This window comes from Trachypithecus francoisi, unplaced genomic scaffold, assembly GCF_009764315.1.
Source record: "Trachypithecus francoisi isolate TF-2019V2 unplaced genomic scaffold, Tfra_2.0 Lachesis_group0, whole genome shotgun sequence".
Taxonomy (NCBI): Eukaryota; Metazoa; Chordata; class Mammalia; order Primates; family Cercopithecidae; genus Trachypithecus; species Trachypithecus francoisi.
In genome coordinates, this window is record NW_022681453.1 from 20,687,391 (window position 1) to 20,712,136 (window position 24,746).

Here is a 24,746-nt window from a genome sequence, read left to right on the forward strand (position 1 = left end):
TGTTGCATAACACAGGATATACCTTTTACGGAGATATGCAAATGAAATAATTTTAAAAACACACAAAAAATTTATAGGCATTAGTTCCTTGTTTTGACATACTTCTCCAATAAACACATGCTCTCCAGTTTGCTGTAAAAGAATAAATTGGGCCAGGCGTGGTGGCTTACACCTGTAATCCCAGCACTTCCGGAGGCCAAGGTGGGAGGATCACCTGAAGTCAGGAGTTTAAGACCAGCCTGGCCAACATGGTGAAACCCCGTTTCTACCAAAAATACAAAAATTAGCCGGGCATGGTGGTGCATGCCTGTAGTCCCAGCTACTCAGGAGGCTGAAGCAGGAGAATCTCTTGAACCCAGGAAGCGGAGGTTGCAGTGAGCCAAGATCACGCTACTGCACTCCAGCCTGGGTGACAGAGTGAGACTCCATCTAAAAAACAAAAAATAATAATAAGCTGATCACCTGAAGGTAGCTCTTTAAAATGGATTTCCTCAGCCTCTTCTGCAACCTTCCCATGAAGTATCAGTGTGTCCCGATATTTCCGATGAAGTTTGAATTCTGACACTGGGTTTGCTACCGGGACATCTTCACAGCTCTCTTTAGAATCCAGTTTCAGAGTCTGAGTCATCAATTGTACCAAGGCATTAATTTCATTTGTCTGATCTTTCCTGGGGGAAAAAAGTATCCCTCTGTTATTTAATTGACTTCATGAGAATTTTTTGTTAAAAAATTACATGCAAAACCTTTAGGGAGTTCTGCTTTGAAATGTCCAAGTAAGCTCCTACAGACTGATCTGACACTTCCACAAATAACAACTACAAACTCTAGACAAAATACAAAACTCAACAATGTAAAGGCAATGCAGAATAAACAAAATCTGCAGGCAGATCTCGGAGAAGAGTCAACACCCTTTAGCCTGAGGGCAGGCCATGGGCAGATCCAAGTACAAGAGAACTCACAATCTTTCTGGCCTACAGAAAGGAGAGTTCAGAACAACCACTGTCACTAGAAAGTGACAGAGGAACCTTGGAGACAGTCTAAAAGAAACAGCCCCAGATTCTGTGTATAAATTCTACCTGTTTCAAAGTAACTTAACCACACTCAAGTACAAAGCTCAAGAACAGTTAAACACAAAATACCAGCTTCCAATGAGGTAAAATTCAGTATCTAGCATCCCATCAAAAATAACCAGATGTGTAAAGAAGCAGGAAAATATCATGCATTTGTGAAGAGACAGAAATCAGTTAAGAGAAACATATCCAAAAATGACACAACCGATAGAATAAATGAGGACATTAAAATGGGTAGTATAAATATATTCCATATGGCCAAGGTAGAAGAAAACATGAACATGTTAAGGAGACACAAAGATATTTTAAAAAGACCCAAATCAAATTTCTAGAAATGAAAGATACAATATATTAAATACACGGGATAGGATTAACAGATTAGACATTGCAGAAGAAAAGATTAATGAACTCAAAGACATAGCAATAGAATCTATGAAATGTGAAACAGAAAAAAAGTAAAAATAGGCCAGGTGCAGCGGCTCATGCCTGTAATACCAGCATTCTGGGAGGCCGAGGCAGGCGGATCACTTGAGGTCAGGAGTTCAAGACCAGCCTGGCCAATATGGTGAAACCCAGTCTCTACTAAAAATACAAAAATGTAGCCGGGCACGTGTGGTGGCATGTGCCTGTAATCCCAGCTACTCGGGGGGGCGGGGGGCGCTGATACAGGAGAATCACTTGAACCCGGGAGGCAGAGGTTGTAGTGAACCAAAATCATGCCACTGCACTCCAGTCTGGACGACAGAGTGAGACTCTGTCTCAAAAAAAAAATAAAAATAAAAAATAAAATATTTTTTAAAAACATAAAAATAAATAGAGCATCAGTGAGCTGTGGCACAAATTTAAGGAGTCTAATATACATGTAATTGGAATCCCTAAGATGGCATTAAGAAGTCAAAAAAAAAAATGTGAAGAAATAATGGCCAGGCCAGGCGTGGTGGCTCACACCTGTAATCCCAGCACTTTGGGAGGCCGAGGCGGGTGGATCACAAGGTCAGGAAATCGAGACCATCCTGGCTAATACAGTGAAACCCCATCTCTACTAAAAATACAAAATATTAGCAGGGTGTGGTGGTACGCACCCATAGTCCCAGCTACTCGGTAGGCTGAGGCAGGAGAATTGCTTGAACCTGAGAGGCAGAGGTTACAGCGAGCCGAGATCGTGCCACTGCACTCCAGCCTGGGCGACACAGCAAGACTCCATCTCAAAAAAAAAAAAAGAAAATTAGACATGTGCATAGAAGACACATTTTTGGCCAGATTAGTTCACACCTGTAATCTCAGCACTTTGGGAAGCCAAGGTGGGCGGATCACCTTAGGTCAGAAGTCGAGACCAGCCTGACCAACATGGAGAAACCCTGTTTCTACTAAAAATACAAAATTAGCCAGACGTGGTGGCACATGCCTGTAATCCCAGCTACTAGAGAGGCTGAGGCAGAAGAATCGCTTGAACCCAGGAGGCAGAGGTTGCAGTGAGCTGAGGTCATGCCACTGCACTCCAGCCTGGGCAACAAGAGCGAAACTCTGTCTCAAAGAAAAAAAAGAAGAGACATTTTTAGCTCCAGCATATGCCACAAACCATTTATAATTTTATCAGTGGCAATACTAGAGATCTGAATACTACTGAAAATGTACATTTAATATTCATTAAAACAGAAATAGTTTATAAAGGGAGACAGAAAAACAAGAACTTACCCTTCCCTGCAATCCCCATCTGACTTATCAGTTGAACTTGTTGAAGAATTTAACTCATCCTCAGACAGACAATGAATCAGTTTCCTTTCCTATTAAATGTTTGGAAGACATAAAATTCTACATGACAACACAACCAGAATGTGATACTTGAACCAGTCTTAGAGGCAACAACTAGACACAATATGTTCCTAGGTGCAATACAGCAGGAGAATCTAACAAATACAAAAATTGTTACCATATGATTTGTGGCAAAAAAAACACCAAAAACTGATTTTACCCATATGATATCCCAGTTCACTCATAAAGTTCACAAGAATAACTGAAGAACATCAGGTGAAGTTTTGTTTGTTTTTGTTTTTGTTTATTTGTTTTGTTTTTTGGGTTTTTTTTGAGACAGAGTCTTGCTCTGTCGCCAGGCTGGAGTGCAGTGGCACAATCTCGGCTCACAGCAATTTCTGACTCTCTGGTTCAAGCGATTTTCCTGCCTCAGCCTCCCAAGTAGCTGGGATTACAGGCATGTGCCACAACACCCAGCTAATTTTTATATTTTTAGTAGAGACGGAGTTTCACCATGTTGGCCAGGGTGGTCTTGAACTCCTGACCTCATGATCCGCCCACCTCGGCCTCCCAAAGTGCTGAGATTACAGGCGTGAGCCACCGCGCCTTGCCAAGGTGAAGTTTTACAAGAGTCTCAGCTGTCAAGAAATTTCCAGAGGAGAGTGGATGGCTAGTTCTGGTGTATCAACTCCTAAGCAGAGGGCTTGCTCTATAGGAATGTTGGCATTTTAAATTACCTAGGCAACCTCAGCTTGCCTTTTTGTTTTTGTTTTTGTTTTTTGGATACAGGGGTGTCACTATGTTGCCCAGGCTGGCCACAAACTCCTGGGCTCAAGCAATCCTCCTTCCTTGGCCTCCCAAGTAGCTGGGATAACAGCCACAAGCCACCATGCCCAGCTTCAGCTTGCTCTTAATGTGAGACTGTTAAAGTGCTTTAAAGGATTACCTAATAATACACATAAACCTTACAACTCTGGGATATGGAAGGCAGCCTCTATTAGTGAAATAACTAAATGATATAGTTAAAGAAGTAATACATCCATTACTTTCAAAGAGCAGGAAGAATTCCCAGAGTATTATACAGAGAGGTGAACATGGGTTACAAACCTAGCAATTACCCATTTAGCCAAAAGATGGTGTCCCTACATCATCTACAGGCAAGAAGGTAAACTACATTGACACAAATAAGAAATTGAGGAATGATTAGCAAGTGAGACTCAAATCTGGCAACACACATGGGTATGTTGGTATCACAGCAGACTGAGCAAAGTGTTGCCTACTGCAAGTCCTTAGAAAGTTCTGTTTACTTATTTATTTATATTTTTGAGACAGGGTCTTGCTCTGTCACCCAGGCTAAAGCACAGTGGTACGAACACAACTCACTGTAGCCTTGACCTCTTGGGCTCAAGTGATCCTTCCACCTCAGTCCCCTGAGTTGCTGGGACTATAAGTGTGCGCCACCTTGCCAGGTTAATTTTTTTTTTTCTTAGAGACAGGGTCCAACTATGTTGCCCAGATTGATCTCAAGCTCCTGGGCTAAAGCAATCTTCTCACCTTGGCTTCCCAAAGTGCTAGTATTATAAGCGCGAGCCACTGCATCAGGCCAGGAAGTCCTGTTTTAAAGACCAACCTAAGAAATATCTTCAATTAGGCTATCAATTGTTTATAAGAGTACCTGAAAAATTTATTTCCTTAATGGGTCAAACATAATCCTTTTGATTATTATTTACCAGTTCCTTTCTTTATCAAGAGTGAAAAGACGTAATAAGCTGGCCCTGTCCCAAAAATAAATGGAGCTGACATTTTAAAAGGTTTACTGCATTAGGCCTGCCAGAAGTAGACTGTCCACCTTCTTCTCTCTTAGGAGTACGTAATGCACCTGAGTGACACTGCAGTCAGAGGAGAGCCGTCGGGCGGGCACGGGCTGGTCTTCCTCCTGGGGTTTTCCTTGCCCTGCTACACTCAGAGAAGCTTTCCTCACTGAAGGGCCTGAAAAAGCAAACATCCCCAGTAGTTGTTTGTGGTGGGCTGCCCCAACTGAAGAGGGCTTTGTATTTGGTATTGAACGTACCCCAGCAAGAGCTGGCCCAAAAGTAACTCAAACAGCATATTTATCATTACTCTGGTGTCTGACACTTCAGTTGAAATCTTAGCTCTGGATCCACCAGTTCTGTGACCTTGGGCAAGTTACTTAACTCCTCAGAGCCTCTGTTTCCTCAGCTGCAAAATGGTGACAATAATGCATATTTTGGCAGTTACTGTAAATATGAAATGAGATAATACCCTTAACATGTTTACCATAATGCCTAAGACATGGTCAGCATTCAATAAATGGAAACTGCTAGTACTATCTTTAAAAAATAATAAAAAGAATGATAGCCCTCAGCCTAGGGCAGCACCACACCCCCAGCAACCTCCCTCTGTTCCTAAGATGACAGCAATTCACTGACCAGTGGACATTGGACATGGAAAAAAGTTAAACATTCACTTCATTTCTGGTCTGAAACCTCCCAAGAGTTACTGCCACTCAAAGCCCTCTTGTTATTTCTTTAATATCTCCCTCCACTGATATTTGAACCAGATTCAACACCCTATGATGATTTCTTAAAAGGCTTGACTAAGAAATTACAAAACCTTTTCCGAATCAATTTCCTACATGTTTTACTGCTGCTGGAAAGTTTCAACCTCTCATACTCAGAACCAGTGCTTCTGTTCACGGACCATACCTCTAACTGCCAATTAGGTAAAGAAAAGAAGTCAACTTTACCTGAAGAGGACATTTCTTCCTGTGACTGCTTTAGTCGCCTCCTCTCTCTGGCTGATAATGGTCGATCCTTTAAAAGAAAGTCACAGAGTCACTTCCATTCCTACTTGCTATTCTTATAACACCTACAATCCATGATGTATCATCCAGCATTAAGAAAAAGGTCTCAGCTGGACGCGGTGGCTCACACTTGTAATCCCAACACTCTGGGAGGCTGAGCTAGGCAGATCACGAGGTCAGGAGTTCGAGGCCAGACCGCCCAACATGGTGAAACCCCATCTCTACTAAAAATACAAAAATTAGCCGAGCATGGTGGTGCGTGCCTATAGTCCCAGCTACTTGGGAGGCTGACGCAGGAGAATTGCTTGAACCTGGGAGGTGGTGGTTGCAGTGAGCTGAGATCGTGCCATTGCGCTCTAGCCTGGGTGACAGAGCAAGACTCCGTCTCAAAAAAAAGAAAAGAAAAAGGTCTTACTTCAGCCTGGGTGACACAGCAAGACCAAAAAAAAAAAAAGGTCTTGCACTGGACTTACAGGAGTGTCCACTGGAAACCAGCCCACAGCAGGGTTATAGCTACTAGTGAGAAATGATCACAGATCTTGTTTCTGGGAGGTGCTCATTTTTAGAAGGGCAAATGGGGACTTTCACATTTGCCATATTTAGAATCTACTTGGTTTCTGTTTGTTTGTTTGTTTGTTTGTTTTTGAGACGGAGTCTTGCTCTGTAGCCCAGGCTGGAATGCAGTGTGGCCCGATCTCAGCTCACTGCAAGCTCTGCCTCCCGGGTTCACACCATTCTCCTGCCTCAGCCTCCCAAGTAGCTGGGACTACAGGCACCTGCCACCACGCCCAGCTAATTTTATTTTTGTATTTTTAGTAGAGACGGGGTTTCACTGTGTTAGCCAGGATGGTCTCGATCTCCTGACCTCGTGATTCACCCACCTCGGCCTCCCAAAGTGCTGGGATCAGGCGTGAGCCACCTTGCCCAGCCTACTTGGTTTCTTTAATTCACTGGAAGTGACCATCTCTGAAACTACAGAATCTGTCCATTTCAATCAAAGATTCTACTGAGGCTGGGTGCGGTGGCTAACACCTGTAATCCTAGCACTTTAGGAGGCTGGGTGCAGGTGGATCATCTGAGGTCACGAGTTTGAGACAAGCCTGGCCAACATGGCAAAACCCCATCTCTAATAAAATACAAAAATTAGACAAGCGTAGTGGCTGGCATCTATAGTTCCAGCTACTGGGGAGGCTGAGGCAGGAGAATTGCTTGAACCTAGGAGGCGGAGGTTGCAGTGAACTGAGATTGCCCCAGTGCACTCCAGCCTGGGCAACAGAGCGAGACTCCATCTCAAAAAAAAAAAAAGATTCTGCTGAGATCACATCTGTCCCATCTGTCCCTTCCAGTGTTTGGCAAGAAGCAGAGCTAAGATGTTTTAATACGAAACTTCATAATATACACAAGATTTTACAACCAATAAGAAGGTTTTGGAGGGGTTTTGCTTTGAGACAGGTTCTCGCTCTGTCACCCAGGCTGAAGTACAGTGGCATGATCTCGGCTCACCTTAACCTCTGCCTTTTGGGTTAAAGCCATCCTCCCACCTCGGCCTCATAGTAGCTGGGACTATAGGCACGTGCCACCACATTTTGCTAATTTTTAAAGTTTTTGTAGAGACAAGGTTTCACTATATTGCCCAGGCCAGTCTTGAACTCCTGGGCTCAACTGATCCTCTTACTTCAGCCTCCCAAAGTACTGGGATTACATGCATGAGCCGCCACACCTGACTATAAGGTTTTTAAAAATCCAACATATGTTCCCACAAACCTTTGATGATGACATCTCACTGTTCCTTGAACTGCTCACAGACCCAGTGACCACTCTACATTGGTTTTCAGCCTCTTTTTGTATTGATGTGATATCCACTTTCCCAACAATGGGATGAGAAGGCAAAAATCGAGGAGGCGACTCTTGGAACTTAAATAATTAAAAAAGAAGATTAACAGTTTCATATACAGCCCCTTCCAATGTTCCTCTATCAGCAGGTTCCCTATGTATGAGTCAGTGGTTTGCCCTTAAAACCTTCAAAACATTGCATTTTTTTGAAAAGACTCTGCCAAAAGTCAATCATCTAAGAAGCTTATGGAGAGGATACCTGTTGAAGTCATTTCAAGAAATGAGATGTCAACATGATTCTGTGGAGAAGCTGAAGAAAGAACTGTTCATCAGTACAATACAGATGGAGTCAAAGGTTTACCCTCATTAGCCTATTCCTTTAACTTTTAAAATGATTTGTCCATCTTTGCTGGAGAAGATAAAATCCTTACTCTCTTCCAACTCACTGATATTTGAAAACTAGTATTTAGCATCTTGCCATTGTCACCCTTCTGTATATGTTCCTTGCATTTCTTACATGCCTTTTGGCAATTGTTAATTGCTCTAAATAGAAACTGAGCTTCCCAAAGTCCACCTCCCAAACCAAAGTAAAATGACTTACAGCAAAGAGATCTCTGCCAACCTGTCTCTTTTCCCCTCTGTGCTCAGTCTGTTCTCTCTTCTTCTGCCGTCGCTGTCGAGACAGAGAAGGTTCAGACCCAGAGTTGTGTGGCTGTAAATCTGGGTGGATTCTGCCCTGTTTTTCCATAGTACATTCACCAGCAACTTGATCCTTAAAAATAATAAAATGACATTTTAAAGTATAGCAGCAACCTGGTACTAAAGTAAGCTGCCCATAAAAAGTGGTTTTTGTCTTTAGCATGAAAGCTTTCCTCAAAAAACTGTTTCCATATTGCAATTTAAAGTGTTACCTGGAAGTTGTAAATTGACCCATCACAATGTAAAGTTCACAATATGGTGCAAATATAACAATGCAGAATTGAATACAGAGGTATACATAACCTTCCTCTTAGAAAACAAAAGAAGTGGACCAGGTATGGTGGCTCACGCCTGTAATCCCAGCACTTTGGGAGGCTGAGGCAGGCAGATCATGAGGTCAGGAGTTCAAGATCAGCCTGGCCAACATGGTGAAACCCCATCTCTACTAAAAATACAAAAAGTAGCCGGGCATGGTGGTGGGCACCTATAACCCCAGCTACTCGGCAGGCTGAGGCAGGAGAACTGCTTGAACCTTGGCGGGGGGAGGTTGCAGTGAGCCGAGATCACGCCATTGCAATTCAGCCTGGGTGACAGAGTAAGACTCCGTCTCAAAAAAAAAAAAAAAAAAAAAAAAGAAAAAGAAAACAAAAGCAGTTACAATTTCAAATTTTTGTGCAATAAAATTAAATCATAATGCAACAGTTAAAAAGTAATAATTATAAAAGGAAGCAAACGCACACAAAAACTCAAAATAATGAATAGTCTTTTGAACATCCAAATGGTCAAACTCTCCATGCCTACTTTTAAACACAATGAAAATGAGAAGAAGCTGAGTGTGGTAGCTCACGCCTGTAATCCCGACACTCTGGGAAGCCAACTCAGGAAGACCACTTGAGGCCAGGAGTTCAAGACCAGCCTGAGCAACACAGAGAGACCTCCATCTCCATTTAAAAAAAAAAAAAAAAGTCAGATGTGGTGATACGCCAGGTAGTCACAGCTACCCAGGAGGCTGAGGTGAGAGGATTGCATGAGTCCAGGAGGTCAAGGCTACCATGAGCCGTGATCATGCCATTGTACTCTAGCCTGGGTGACACAGCAAGAGTGTCTCAAAAAAATATATATATTTATTTATTTATTTATTTTAATATTTTGAGACAGTGTCTCGCTCTGTTGCCCAGGCTGGAGTGCAATGGCACGATCTCGGCTCACTGCAATCTCCGCCTCCTGGGTTCACACCATTCTCCTGCCTCAGTCTCCTGAGTAGCTGGGACTACAGGCGCCCACCACCATGCCCAGCTAATTTTTTTTTGTATTTTTAGTAGAGACGGGGTTTCACCATGTTAGCCAAGATGGTCTCAATCTTCTGCCCTTGTGATCCGCCCCCCTCAGCCTCCCAAAGTGCTGGCATTACAGATGTGAACCACTACGCCTGGCCAAAATTATTTTTTTTTTTTTTGAGACGGAGTCTCGCTGTCACCCAGGCTGAAGTACAGTGGCTGGATCTCAGCTCACTGCAAGCTCCGCCTCCCGGGTTCACGCCATTCTCCTGTCTCAGCCTCCCGAGTAGCTGGGACTACAGGCGCTGGCCACCACACCCGGCTAGTTTTTTTGTATTTTTTAGTAGAGACGGGGTTTCACCGTGTTAGCCAGGATGGTCTCGATCTCCTGATCTCGTGATCCGCCCATCTCGGCCTCCCAAAGTGCTGGGATTACAGGCTTGAGCCACCGCGCCCGGCCCAAAATTTTTTAATAAATTAAAAAGATAATGAGAAGTTGTCTTTCTCAAAATGAATGTTTATTTGCAATGCTGACAGGCAAAGACAAAATGCCGACATCAGTTATCCAAATGTTCTGATTTTTTTCTCTTCCTCCAAATAAAAATAATTGTTTTAATTAAATCACTTAAATTGTGGTTAATCTAAAACTACTGGTTTGATTCAATTATTTTTTAAAATCTCCTCATAACTTTTCATAGGTTTTCCATTCTGAAAATGAACAAATGTTTTAAATGAATTCCAATTTAATAAAAATTTATTTCCCAAGTAAACATCAGTTATTTGGATGTACCCTAAAAAGTACAATAAAAAGACAGAGTCTTATGTGAGAAACTTAATTGCCCTGAGCCCAGTTTCATCATTTAAAAATGGATCTAATACCCACAGCTACATTATATTACTATTTGAGGATTAGCTTAGAGAATACACTAAAAGTACTTAGGACTATCTCCGATGCATATTAATTAGATGCTCAGCCAGGCGCAGTGGCTCACACCCGTAATCACAGCACTTTGGGAGGCCAAGGTGTGAGAATGATTTGAGCCCAGTCAGGAGTTTGAGACCAGCCTAGACAACATATAGGGAGACCCTGTCTCTACAAAAAGATAGAAAAAATTAGCCAGGCATGCTGGCGTATGCCTGTAGTCCCAGCTACTCAGGAGGCTAAGGTTGGAGGATCACTTGAGCCTAGGACACCGAGGCTGCAGTGAGCTGAGATCACATCACTGCACTCCAGCCTCAGCAACAGAGCAAGGACCTGCAGAAGAGGAAGAGGGGAGGGGAGGGGAGGATGGGAGACAATATTTTCTTCTTTTTGTTTTTTTGAGATGGAGTCTCGCTCTGTTGCCCAGGCTGGAGTGCACTGGGGCAATCTCAGTTCACTGCAACCTCCGCCTCCCAGGTTCAAGCGATTCTCCTACCTCAGCCTCCTGAGTAGCTGGAATTATAGGCACGCACCACCATGCCCAGCTAATTTTTGTATTTTTAGTAGAAACAGAGTTTCACTATGTTGGCCAGGCTGGTCTTGAACTCCTGACCTCAAGTGATCCTCCTGCCTCAGCCTCCCACAGTGCTGGGATTACAGGCGTGAGCCACCATTCCTGGCCGGGAGACAATATTTTCTTTTTTTTTTTTTTTTTTTTTGAGGCGGAGTCTCGCTCTGTCGCCCAGACTGGAGTGCAGTGGCGCAATCTCGGCTCACTGCAAGCTCCGCCTCCCGGGTTCACGCCATTCTCCTGCCTCAGCCTCCCGAGTAGCTGGGACTACAGGCGCCCGCCACCTCACCCGGCTAATTTTTTTTTTGTATTTTTTAGTAGAGACGGGGTTTCACCATGTTAGCCAGGATGGTCTCGATCTCCTGACCTCGTGATCCGCCCGTCTCAGCCTCCCAAAGTGCTGGGATTACAGGCTTGAGCCACCGCGCCCGGCCTAGAGACAATATTTTCAAATGCTGTATCTAATAAGGAACTGGTATCTAGAATAAAGAACTCTCAGAATTCAATAATAATAAAATGATAAACCAATTTTAAAATTGGCAAAGAATTCTAATAGTTTATTTCTCCAAAGGAGAAATACTGGCCAAAGTATATAAAAAGATGCTTAAGGCTGGGTGTGGTGGCTCACACCCATAATCCCAGCACTTTGGGAGGCCGAGGCAGGCTGATCACTTGAGGTCAAAGTTTGTGACCAGCCTGACCAACATGGTAAAACCCCATCTCTGCTAGAAAAACTACAAAAATTAGCTGGAGCTGGTGGCACATGCCTGTAATCCCAGCTATTCAGGAGGCTGAGGCTGGAGAATCACTTGAACCCAGGAGGCACAGGTGCTGTGACTGTTACAGGGTACTGGGTTTCTTTTTGGTTTGATGCAAATATTCTTCTATGTTTAAACTGATACATAGAATTACTGATTTTCCTAAAATGACAAGAGAACCCACACATTTGTAACTGCACTTTCAGTCTTCTCTCCAAAACCAGTATCTTATGTGTGCATATCACTCACCTGGTCCTTTGGCTTTTGTTCTTTGATTAGGGGCTGCAGAGGCTTCACTGGTTCATTTTCCCCAGTGACAATGTCAGAGGACCACGTGGGAATCAGGTTTTCAGGCTGGGCACTGGATTTACTGTTGTCCTGAAGCATCTCCTCTTTCACTTGAGAAATACTGCATATACCTCCTAACTCATTAGAGGCATCCAAGTGTCTTGGCTGATTCTCCTGAACGAAGTCATCACTCACTGAATCCCTCCCTTTTGCAGGTAAGATGTCAATATTTACCTTACTGATTGTGGCTAGTTCTGTGGTATTGCTAAAGTCCTGTTTGCAGGTATGGGCTTTCAGACTGGCAGGTGACTTCAAGGGACCAGAGGCCCTGGGTTTCTCCTGGGACAAACATTTGCCTTCATCCTGAATGAAAACATGTTTGGAAATTATTATAGCACTCCTCATATCTTATACTAAATCAACTCAAAATGCAACAAGAGGTTCCTCAAAAAGTTAAACATGGAATTACCATATGACCCAGCAATTCCACTCATAAGTATGTAATCTAAGGAACTGAAAGCAGGGACTCAAGTAAATATTTGTACACCAATGTTTATAGCAGCTTTATTCAAAATAGCCAAAAGGCGGAAACAACCCAAAAGTCCATCAGCAGATGAAGGGATAAACCAAATGTGGCAAATACTGCCGGGCATGGTGGCTCACGCCTGTAATCCCAGCAGTTTGGGAGGCCGAAGCAGGTAAATCACTTGAGGCCAGGAGCTCGAGACTAGCCTGGGCAACATGGTGAAATCCCATCTCTACTAAAAATAAAAAAATTAGCCAGGTGTGGTAGTGCATGTCTGTAGTCCTGGTTACTTGAGAGGCTGATGCAGAAGGATTGCTTGAGCCTAGGAAGTGGAGGTTGTAGTGAGCCGAGAGCCCGCCACTGCACTCCAGCCTGGGCAACAGGAGTGAAACGCTGTCTCAACAACACAAAAAAAGGCAAATACATACAATGGAATATTTCTAATCCATAAAAAGGAATGAAGTTCTGATACATGCTAAAACATGAATGACCCTTGAAAACATGCTAAGTAAAAGAAGCCAGGCCAGGTGTGGTACTCACGCCTATCATCCCAGTACTTTGGGAGGCAGAGGCAGGAGGATCACTTGAGCTCAGGAGTTTGAGACCAGCCTAGGCAACATGACGAAACTCCATTTCTATAAAAATAAAATACCAAAAAATTAGCTGGGCATGGTGGCAAGTGCCTGTAGTCCCAGCTACTTGGAAGCCTGAGTGGGAGGACTGCTTGAGCCGGGAGGTCAAGGCTGCAGTGAGCCATGATCGCACCACTGCATTCCACCCTGGTTGACACAGTGAGATCCTGTCTCAGAAAAGAAAAGAAATAAGCCAGGACAGGGCAGGGAGCAAGCAGGGACAGGACTGGCACTGTGGCCAGAGATACTGCTGGGCCGCAAAGGTGATGGGCAGCTGGGAACTCTACACTGAAGGCGCAGAGGTGAGGCACAATGCCCAGAAGGCTGGTAAATTGAATGCTGAGGACAGAAGAGTCTGATGACATAATACTGAATTTCTTTGTTTGGAGTACACATTATGAACTCTTTCTGGAGCATGTCTACAAGCTCTATATGGAAACGATCTGAAGCTGAAAACATTGGCAGGGGATGTGAAAATCAGTCTTCCACGAACTATGCCAAAGAAACAGGTGCCTTCTATTCCCAAAAATGCTTTGCCCATAACTAAGCCTATACCTTCTGCCCCAGCAGCACAGTCAACAAATGGCATGCATGCTTCCTACAGACTCATCCACCTGAAATACTCTCTTCTTGCAGAATTTACCTTGGTTGTGGAGCAGATGTTATTAGGTGTCTATGTGCAGCCATCTTATCCCTCTGTATTAAAGTGGTTTGGACTAATAATCATAGAGCATAGACTTTATCAAGATGGCATATTTAGGCAGGCATGGTGGCTCACACCTATAATCCCAGCACTTTGAGAGTCTGAGGCGGGTGGAGCACTTGAGGTTAGGAGTTCGAGACCAGCCTGGCCAACATGCTGAAACCCGTCTCTAACCAAAAATATAACAATTTGCTGGTGTGGTGCCACGTGCCTGTAATCCCAGCTACTCAGGAGGCTGAGGCAGGAGATCACTTGAACCCAGGAGGCAGAGTTTGCTGTGAGCCAAGATCGCACCACCACACTCTAGCCTGGGCAACAGAGCGAGACTCTGTCTCAAAAAAAAGAAAAAAAAAGATGGTGTATTTAAGTTTGCAGTTTACATCCATCCCTGATTACTATCCAGATGGTGACTATCCATGCTTGATATTCGGTATTCCCATCTTTCACCTACTAGGTGATGCCACCTCAGATGAACTGGATGTGAAGAGAGCATTTGGAAAATGGAGGTGGAATCATAACCAAATTTGGCAAGTACTAACAATATGCAGGGAGAGTTTTCTACAAGATTGATAAAAAAAACCCCTAAACCCAGAGGCTGTAATGCTGTATGAGAAAGATATTCAGCTTTTTAAGAGTAAAGTGGTTGACAGTGTTAAGGTGTGCATTTCTCATTTGTCTGACCAATCTAAAATAGAAGACTCATGCCATTAGCTTTTCTCCATGGAATCCTTCTGTACATGATGAAGCCAAAGAAAAGATGCTGATTCAGAAAAGCCTGAAGAACAGCACAATAAGTGTTCGTGTCGCCGGCCTGTCATAAGTAAAGACTGGCTCAGTACAATCTTTTAGTAAAGAAGAGAAAACAGTAGCAACTTAAGAGATGGTGAATCTGGTACACGATGCACTTTCCTGCTGGGACTCTGGACTAGTTCAAGCTGACCAATGGCAATGGACAGCCTGAAAAACAAAACCGTGTTAACAATGAAAAAAAAGAAAGAAAGAAGCCAGAAACAGAAAGACAAATATTGTACGATTTCACTTATATAATATATCTAGAACAGGCAAATCCATAAAGACAAAAAGTAGACAAGAGCTTACCAGGGCCTGAGGATAGAGGGAATAGAAAATTATTGCTCAATGGGTACAAAGTTTCTGTTTGAAATGATGGAAAGGTTTTGGAAGATAGTGATGATGGTTGCATGATACTGTGAATGTAATTAAGGACAATGAATTATATGCTTCATATGTAGTATTAGACCACATTAACAGAATAAAGGAAAAAAACACATGATCAACACCCTTATGTGATGATTTTCAGGGCTGTGGGGAAAAAAACACCTTTTCATGAGTAAAAAAAAAATTCAACAAACTAGGAATAGAAAAAAAAATTCATAACATAATAAAAGTCACATATGAAACACCCACAGTAAACATCACATTTAATGGTGAAAGACTGAAAGCTTTTCCTCTAAGATCAGGAACAAGGCAAGAATACCTGTTTTCACCTCTTCTAGTCAATATAGTACTAGAAGTTCTAGTCAGAGCAATTAGGCAAGAAAAAAAAAATAAGGCATCACAATTAGAAAAGAAGAAGTAAAATTATCTCCTTTTGCAGATGATATGATCTTGTGTGTAGGAAACCCTAAAGATTCCACACACAGAAACTGTTGGAACTAATAAATGAACTGAGCAAGGTAGCAAGAGGCAAAGTCAACATACAAAAAACAGTTGCATTTCTATATACTAACCATAGACAATCTGAGAAGCAAATTACAAAAACAATTCAATTTACAACAGTATCAAAAATAATAAAATAATTAGGAATTAACCAAAAGGTGAAAGAAAGACTCACATAGTGAAATCTACAAAATGGTGTTGAAAGAAATGTAAAGAAGACATAAATAAATGGAAACACATCCCATGTTCATGGATTGGAAGATTGTTAACATTGTTCGTTCTTTTTTTCTCTTTTTACAATTGGGCATCTCCTTGAGAAGAGCTTAATATTGTTAATATATTAATACTACCCAGAGCAATCTATAGATTCAATCTAATCCTTATCAAAATCCCAATGACATTCTTTGGAAAAACAGAAAAATCCATCCTAAAATTCAATGGAATCTCAAGGGCTCCCAAATAGCCAAAACAATCTTGAAAAAGAAGAATAGAGATGGAGGGCTCATGCCTCACAATTTTAAAACATACCACAAAACCACATTATCAAAACAGTGTAGTATTCGTATAAAAACAGACATTATACATAGAAACCAATGGAACAGAATGGGGAACCCAGAAATAAACCTTCACATGTGTGGGCAAATGATTTTTGACAAAGGTGCCATGATCATTTAATGAGGAAAGGACAGTTTTTTCAACAAATAGTGCTGAAAAAGCTAAATACCCATATACAGAAGAATGAAGTCAAACCTTTACCTAATACCATATAAAAAATTAACTCAAAATGAACAAAAAACCTAAATGTAAGACCTAAAACTATAAAACTCTCAGAAGAAGACGTAAGGCAAAGGCTTCACAACACTGGATTTGGCAATGATTTTCTGGATAGGACACCAAAGGCACAGGCAACACAAGAAAAAGACATACTGGATTTCACAAAAATTAAAAATTTTGTGCATCAAAAAATACTATCAACAGAGTAAAAAGGTAACCCACAAAATGAGAGAAAATATTTGCAAATCATGTATGTGATAAGGGATTGACATCTTGAATATATGGAGAACTCCTAAAATTCAACAGCAAAAAATGAACGACCCAACTCAAAAATGGGCAAAGGACTTGAATAGACATTCCTTCCAAAAAGATATGCAAACGGCCAAGAAGTACACAAAAAATGCTCAATATAACTAATCACTAGGGAAATGCAAATCAAAACTACAATGAGATACCATCTCATGCCCATTAGGATGGCTATTACTAACAAATTCCAGAAAATAACAAGTACTGGTGAGAATGTAGAGAAATTGGAACCTTTGTATACTGCTGATAGGAATGTAAAATGATACAGAAGTTGTGGAAAACAGTACTACAGGTCCTCAAAAAGTTAAAAATAGAATTACCATGTGGTCAGCAGTTCCACTTCTGGTTATATACCCAAAAAAACAGAAATCAGGGTCTTGGCAGGGAGCAGTGGCTCACGCCTGTAATTCCAGCACTTTGGGAGGCTAAGGCGGGTGGATCGCTTGAGGTCAGGAGTTTGAGACCAGCCTGGCCAACATGGTGAAATCCCATCTCTACTAAAAATACAAAAATTAGCTGGGCATGGTGGCACATGCCCGTAATCCCAGCTACTTGGGAGGCCGAGGCAGGAGACTCGCTTGAACCCAGGAGGTGGAAGTTACAGGGAGCCAACATTGCGCCATTGCACTCCAACCTGGGTAACAGTGAGACTTCGTCTCAGAAAAAAAAAAAAAAGATAAAAGAAATCAGGGTCTCAAAGAGATACGTGTACACCCATGTTCACAGCAGCATTATTCACAATAGCAAAAAGGTGGAAACAACACAAATGTACATCTGCAGATGGCAGATGAACCGGATAAACAAAATGTGGGATACATACAACATAATATTATTCAGCATTAAAAAGGAAGGCAATTCTGACACGTCACAACATGGATGAACCTTGAGGATATTATGTGAAACGAAACAAAGCAGTCATGAAAGACAAATACTGCATGATCCCCTTATCTAAAGTACTTACACTAGTCAAAACCATGGAGATAGAAAGTAGAATGGTGGGCCAGGCACGGTGGCTCACACCTGTAATCTCAGCACTTTGGGAGGCCGAGGCGGGTGGATTGCCTGAGGTCAGGAGTTCGAGACCAGTCTGGCCAACATGGTAAAACCCTGTCTCTACTAATAACACAAAAAAATTAGCTAGATGTCGTGGCATGCACCTGTAATCCCAGCTATTCGGGAGGCCAAGGCAGGGGAACTGCTTGAACCAGGGAGGTGGAGGTTGCAGTGAGCCAAGATCATGCCACTGCACTCTAGCCTGGGCAACACGGCAAGACTCCATCACAAAAAAAAAAAAAAAAGAAGAAGAAGAATGGTAGAACAGTGGTTGCCAAGGACTGGGGTAGTAGGGAATGGGGAGATACTGTTTAAAGAGAACAGAGTTCAGTTTTACAATATGAGAGTTATGAAGATGAGTGATGATGGCTGCATAACATTATAGATGTATTTAACACCACTGAATTGTACATTTACAAAGGATTAAGATAGTAAATTTTACATTATGTGTATTTTATCATAATGAAAAAATTAAAATTGGATCGACAACCTAAATATAAGAGCTAAAACTATAAAATTGTTATAAGAAACTATGGCATAAACCTTCAAGACATTGGATTTGGCAAGGGATTCTTAGCTATGACAACAAAATAAAAAAATAGATAAACTGGACTTCATCAAAATTAGAAGCTTTTGTGAAAAGGACATTATCAAGAAAGTGAAAAAAACAAAAGAAAATGTTAAAAACAAAAAAGAAAAGTTAATTAAAAAGGGAAAGAAAAGACAACCTATACAATGGAGAAAATATTGCAAGTTGTCTGTCTGACAAGGGACTAGTATCTGGAACACAGATAGAGAGCTCTTACGACTCAACAACAAAAAGACAAAAACACAATTTAAAACTGGGCAGGGGTTGGAGGATGTGGCTCATAACTGTAATATCAGCACTTTGGGAGGAAAAGGCAGAAGAACTGAACTGCTTGGGCCCAGGAGTTCGAGACCAGCCTGAGCAACATAGTGAGACCCACCTCTACAAAAATAATCATAATAGTTAGCCAGGTATGGTGGCGTGCACCTGTAGACCCAGTTAATCGGAAGGCTAAGGTAGGAGGATCCCTTGAGTCAAGGAGTTCAGAGGCTGTGGTGAGCTATGATGATGCCACTGTACTCCAGCCTGGGTGACAGAGCAAGATCCTCTCTTAAAAAAAGAAAAAAAAAGCCTGGGCACAGTGGCTCATGCCTGTAATCCCAGCACTTTGTTTAGAAAGCCAAGGTAGGAGGATCGCCTGAGCCTAGGAATTTGAGACCAGCCCGGGCAACACAGTAAGACGTTGTCTCTACAAATAAAAAAATTAGCCAGGCATGGCAGCATGCTGTGGTCCCAGATACTCAGGAGGCTGAGGTGGGAGGATCACTTGATCCCGAGAGGTGGAAGCTAGAGTGAGCCATGATCACACCACCGTACTCCAGCCTAGGCAACAGAGTGAGACCCTGTATAAAAAAAAAAGGCAAAAGCTTTAGCAGATATTTCTCCAAAGAAGACATACAAATGGCCAACAAGCATGTGAAAAGATGCCGTATGTCATTAATCATTAGGGAAATACAAATCAAAAATACAATAGGATACCACTTTACACCCACTAGGATGGCTAGAATCAAAAAATCAGAAAATAACAAGTGTTGGCAAAGATGTGGAGAAACTGAAACCCTTGTGCACTGCTGATGGGAATGTCAAATGGTACAGCCACTGTAGAAAACAGTGCAACAGTTCCTCAAAAAGTCAAACCAAAAAAAAGTCAAATCAAAAACTACCATTTGATTCAGTAATTCCACTGCTAGGTATGGACACAAAAGAACAGAAAACAGGTACTCAACTACTTGTACACATATATTCATAGCAATAGCCAAAAGGTGAAAAAAACTCAAATGTTTACTAATGGATGAGTGGATAAACAAACTGTGGTATATCCCTACAATGGTAGCCAGACCTAAAAAGAAATGAAGTATTCATACATGCTACATGGATCAACCTTGAAAATATGCTATGTGGAAGACACCAGAAACAAAAGATCATATATTTAACGATCCTATTTACATGAAATATCCAGGACAGGTGACTTCATAGAGACAGGAAACACAATGGTGGTTGCCAGAGGCTGGGTGAAGGACAAAACGGGGAGTGACTGCTTAATGAGGAAGAGATTTCCTTTGGGGTGATAAAAATGTTTTGGAACTACATAGAAGTGATAGTTGCACTACACTGTGAATGTACTGGCCACACTTAATTGATCACTTTATTTAATTATTTATTTATTTTTATTTTTGAAACAGTGTTTCATTCTGTCACCCAGGTTGGAGTACAGTGGTGCAATCTTGGCTCACTGCAACCTCCGCCTCCCAGGTTCAAGCTATTCTCCTCCCTCAGCCTCCTGAGTAGCTAGGACTACAGGCACACGCCACCACAGCTAGCTAATTTTTGTATTTTTAGTAGAGACGGGGTTTCTCCATGTTGGCCAGGCTGGTCTTGAACCTCAGGTGATCTGCCAGCCTTGGCCTCCCAGAGTGCTGGAATTGCAGGCATGAGCCACCGCACCCACCTTAATTGTTTACTTTAAAATGGTTAATTTTGTTATATAATTTCACCTAAAAAATTCTTAAAAGTTATTACAGCACTGATTTCATGAACATTTTGACGACCAATTTGGATAAAGCTAAATCAATCACTTAACCAGTATTCTTTCTTTACAATAAGGAATTAATTGTACAACAGAATCTCTAGTAAAGCATAATCATTTCACATAAAATAATTTGCTTAGATGGCCCATTTTTCTAAGTGCAGTTTCTAAAACACATACCCTTTAAAAAAAACATACCATTATATATGTCTGGGAGCCCTCAGAAGAGTGTGGTTGGGGGTGGATTACTTCATGATTTGATTCTGCCTTTCCGGAAACCACTGTAGCAAAAGGCTTGGATTTAGAGTCACCATTTTTAATGTTACTTTTGGAGGTTTTTCTTTATGAAGAAGAAAAGAAAGAGTTACTATCAATATACTCAAGGTTATGGGTTTTTATGTATAGGTGGGAGTGTGTATATACAATGAATTCCCTTACAGAACTGCACCATTTATAGAGAACAGTTTTCTAAAAATCTAAGGGGCATCCTACAAAACACCTGACCAGTAGTCTTTGAAACAAACAAGGTCATAAAAAATAAAGAAAATGAGAAACGATCACAGACCCCTGATTAGATGTACTATATCCTGGATTGGATCCTGGAATAGAAAAGAGACATTAGAGAAAAAAAACTGGTGAAAGCCAAAGAAAGTCTGAAATTTAGTCAACAGTAATACTTTTCTTTTTTTTTTTTTTTTTTAAATTGAGACAGTCTCACTGTCACCCAGGCTAGAGTGCAGTGGCGTGATCTCAGCTCATTGTAACCTCCACTGCCCGGGTTCAAGCGATTCTTGTGCCTCAGCCTCCTGAGTAGCTGCAGCTACAGGCGTGTGCCACCACACCTGGCTAATTATTTTGTTGGTTTTTTTTTAGTAGAGATGGAGTTTCACCATGTTGGCCAGGCTGGTCTCAAACTCCTGACCTCAGGTGATCTGCCAGCCTTGACCTCCCAAAGTGCTGGGATTACAGGCATGAGCCACCACGCATGGCCAAGTCAATAGTAATATTTCAATATTGGTTTCTTAGTTTTGACAAATGCATCAGGGTATGTAATCTAGTAATCACAGAAGAAATCAGATGAGGGGTATACAGGAACTTTCCACACTATCTTTCCAACTTTTCTGTTTAGACAAAATTATTCCAAAATAAAACTTCTGTGGGAGACTGCCTCACATATGGGAGTACCAGGTTAATTTTCATTTTCAAATTTTACATGTTTGTAATAATACCACAACTGCTTGGCTAACTTTGAGAGTAAAACTGATTGGTATACTTAATGCTGACTTATAGAATAAATGTATACAGGAATAACATCCCCAACTATTTTAGCATGTCAGTTCCAAAACTGGGCTAAACCTCTGGAGAATTCAAGACAAGCATGGAGATCAGTGCACTGGAAGGCCAAAGTTCTGCTTGGTGGGAAATTATATAGACAATGTACACAAAAAGATGGTTATTCTTTATTCCCTCAGGAATCTGCAGCATTGCCACCTCTCCTTCCAAATTTAACATGCCACAAGGCAAGAGGAGAAGCCAAACAGATTGTGATAGTTTTGTCCAGCCATAAGTCTTAGATCCTGGAACACCTGTTTAGTAAAGGCAGGACCCGCAAGTCAAAGCAAGGAATTCTCTCGGGAAATTATATGAATGAAGAGGGAACTTTATGCAAGCTCTCAGAAGTGTGAGCACTACTTTTTAAATATTACTACATTATATAGTAAGACATATAAGTTTCTCAGATAATCTCTAATTATAATATGATTTCTAAAACATATGCCCTTTTATTATTTGGCTGCTCCTTGAGAACAGGGCTAACTCATAGGCAGTGAGCCCAGAGTAGTGCATATGTCCTTTTAAAAAAAATGTACACTGGCCGGGCGCAGTGGCTCAAGCCTGTAATCCCAGCACTTTGGGAGGCCGAGACGGGCGGATCACGAGGTCAGGAGATCAAGACCATCCTGGCTAACACGGTGAAACCCCGTCTCTACTAAAAAAATACAAAAAACTAGCAGGGCGTGATGGCGGGCGCCTGTAGTCCCAGCTACTAGGGAGGCCGAGGCAGGAGAATGGCGTAAACCCGGAAGGCGGAGCTTGCAGTGAGCTGAGATCTGGCCACTGCACTCCAGCCTGGGCGACAGAGCGAGACTCCATCTCAAAAAAAAAAAAAAAAAAATGTACACTATATGTCTTAGAACCCTCTGAGGAATGTGACAGTGGTTCTCCAAATTTCTGATTTTAGCAATTAAGCAAATTTCAACATGTATTTGAAGACTGGGAGAATATGCCATGTCAAAAGTGCTACTTTGGCATAAAGATTATTTTGGGTGAAGGTTCTTTAAAAAGTAAGTGCAAGCTTTGGGAGACTGAGGCGGGTGGATCACGAGGTCAGGAGTTCAAGACCAGCCTGGCCAATAATGGTGAAACCCTGTATCTACTAAAAATACAAAAACAAGCCAGGCACAGTGGCGGGCGCCTATAATCCCAGCTACTGGGGAGGCTGACGCAGGAGAATTGCTTGAACCCGGGAGGCAGAGGTTGCAGTGAGCTGAGATCATGCCACTGCACTCCAGCCTGGGTGACACAGCAAGACTCCGTGTCAAAAAAAAAAAAAGTAAGTGCAAGAAAGATACTCTGACCTTCCCTTTTTCTTCCAGAAAGCAGAAGACAAAACTCCCATATGAAATATGTCCTCCCTGTATCAGAAGGAAAGTAACATTCTTTTTTTTTTTTTGAGACGGAGTCTCCCTCTGTCCCCAGGCTGGAGTGCAGTGGCGCGATCTCGGCTCACTGCAAGCTCCGCCTCCCAGGTTCACGCCATTCTCCTGCCTCAGCCTCTCGAGTAGCTGGGACTAGAGGCGCCCGCCACCTTGCCCGGCTAGTTTTTGTATTTTTAGTAGAGACGGGGTTTCACCGTGTTAGCCAGGATGCTCTCGATCTCCTGACCTCGTGATCCGCCCACCTCGGCCTCCCAAAGTGCTGGGATTACAGGCGTGAGCCACCACGCCCGGCCAAAAGTAACATTCTTATTATCAAGAATGGAAAGCTGAACTGCGAGAATTCTATAAACAGACCTTATTAAAATAATTCTTATCTTCCTTTAGCCTCTCCACATAGTTTACTTTTCCACAATTCCCTCTCTTTGTTGAATCAAGCACAAAAGCATTTAGGTTTTGCCACTTCTTTGGGTCTTCATTTCCTTACGAGGGCTCCTGTGTCACATAAAACTTATTCAGGTATTAAATAAATCTATATGCTTTTCTCCTGTTAAATTATAAGTTTAATTCTCAAACTCAGCCAAAAAACCCTAAGAGGGTAGAATCTTGCCTCCTCTACATACGTAATCAGGCCATTTTATTTCTTGTTTTTTTTAAAAAAACCCACCATTAATTCTTGCATATGAATATTATAGAAGCCACCCTCTTTTATCCCATCTATTTAGCCCAGCTATTTGCAAGGGAAGTAGCTTACATCTTTGTGGCCTCCAAAAAGAAGGAGATTTGCCGCTTTATATAAGGCTGCCTCAGGATGCTCCTGACAGACGGCCTTTCTTCAGGCCTTTTGCTCAGCATTGTTCTTATCAGTTCTGCCAACTCTGGGCTATAATCCCTTGGCATTGGTGGGAGCTACAAAGAAAAATAATACTGTAATTATGACTAATGGTCTTGTGAAACAAAGTAAAAGCTGTTAGAGGTTTCCCAATATTTATTTATAGTCATATATCCACATAAGCAGAAAACAATCAATATATTAGTCTACAGGAAGTGTACTGGTATCCCAGTTGTAAGATAACAAGTTGTAAAATTATAAAAGTATATCCTTCAACCCAGCAGTCCCATCTGATGACACTCTCATTCAGAAATAAGAGTATGAGTTTCCTCATACTCTTGCAGTACTGTACCAGGATGTTCAATGCAGTACTGTTCTTGTAGTAGTAAACAATTGGAAACATAAATGTCCCATAGTAGATTTGTGGAATAAATTATCATACATTCTTCTTATAAAGAAGAAAAAGCCAGTCACAGTGGCTCACGCCTGTAATCCCAGCACTTTGGGAGGCCAGGCAGGTGGATCATGAGGTCAGGAGATCGAGACCATCCTGGCTAACACGGTGAAACCCTGTCTCTACTAAAAATACAAAAAAATTAGCTGGGCATGGTGGCGGGCACCTGTAGTCCCAGCTACTTGGGAGGCTGAGGCAGCAGAATGGTGTGAACCCAGGAGGCGGAGTTTGCAGTGAGCCAAGATCGCACCACTGCACTCCAGCCTGGGTGACAGAGTGAGACTCCGTCTAAAAAAAAAAACAAAAAAAAAAAAACAAAAAAAAAACCAACACTTGCAGGTGCAGGTACCAACTTGGAAAGATGTCCCTCATATATTAAGTCAAAAAAACAAGTTATGTACCATGTAAACAGCCTGATTCCATTTCAGTTTAAGAATCTATGGGTGTACATGTGCACATGCACACA

At 42.0% G+C, this 24,746-nt stretch overlaps 1 protein-coding gene and 1 pseudogene across 13 annotated transcripts in view; one reads left to right on the plus strand and one right to left on the minus strand.

Annotated features, from left to right (window-relative positions):
• NEK4 (NIMA related kinase 4) overlaps positions 1–24,746 on the minus strand; it is a 69,872-nt gene that overhangs the window by 39,611 nt on the left and 5,515 nt on the right. For 8 of the 13 annotated variants that reach the window (XR_004436886.1, XR_004436887.1, XM_033210072.1 and 5 more), the window contains exons 5-13: positions 23,749–23,903; positions 20,479–20,620; positions 11,956–12,357; positions 8,081–8,251; positions 7,411–7,560; positions 5,590–5,656; positions 4,672–4,811; positions 2,766–2,854; positions 463–668 (exon numbers count right to left, since the gene is read on the minus strand). Coding sequence is in view for 9 of the 13 variants with exons in the window: in XM_033210072.1 (XP_033065963.1) it covers positions 463–668; positions 2,766–2,854; positions 4,672–4,811; positions 5,590–5,656; positions 7,411–7,560; positions 8,081–8,251; positions 11,956–12,357; positions 20,479–20,620; positions 23,749–23,903 (1,522 nt within the window). In the remaining 4 variants the exon portion in view is untranslated. The remainder of the gene's footprint in view (positions 1–462; positions 669–2,765; positions 2,855–4,671; positions 4,812–5,589; positions 5,657–7,410; positions 7,561–8,080; positions 8,252–11,955; positions 12,358–20,478; positions 20,621–23,748; positions 23,904–24,746) is intronic. The other 5 variants (XM_033210073.1, XM_033210071.1, XM_033210075.1 and 2 more) reach the window with 4 other exon arrangements.
• Positions 13,535–14,732, plus strand: LOC117082982 (annotated as a pseudogene).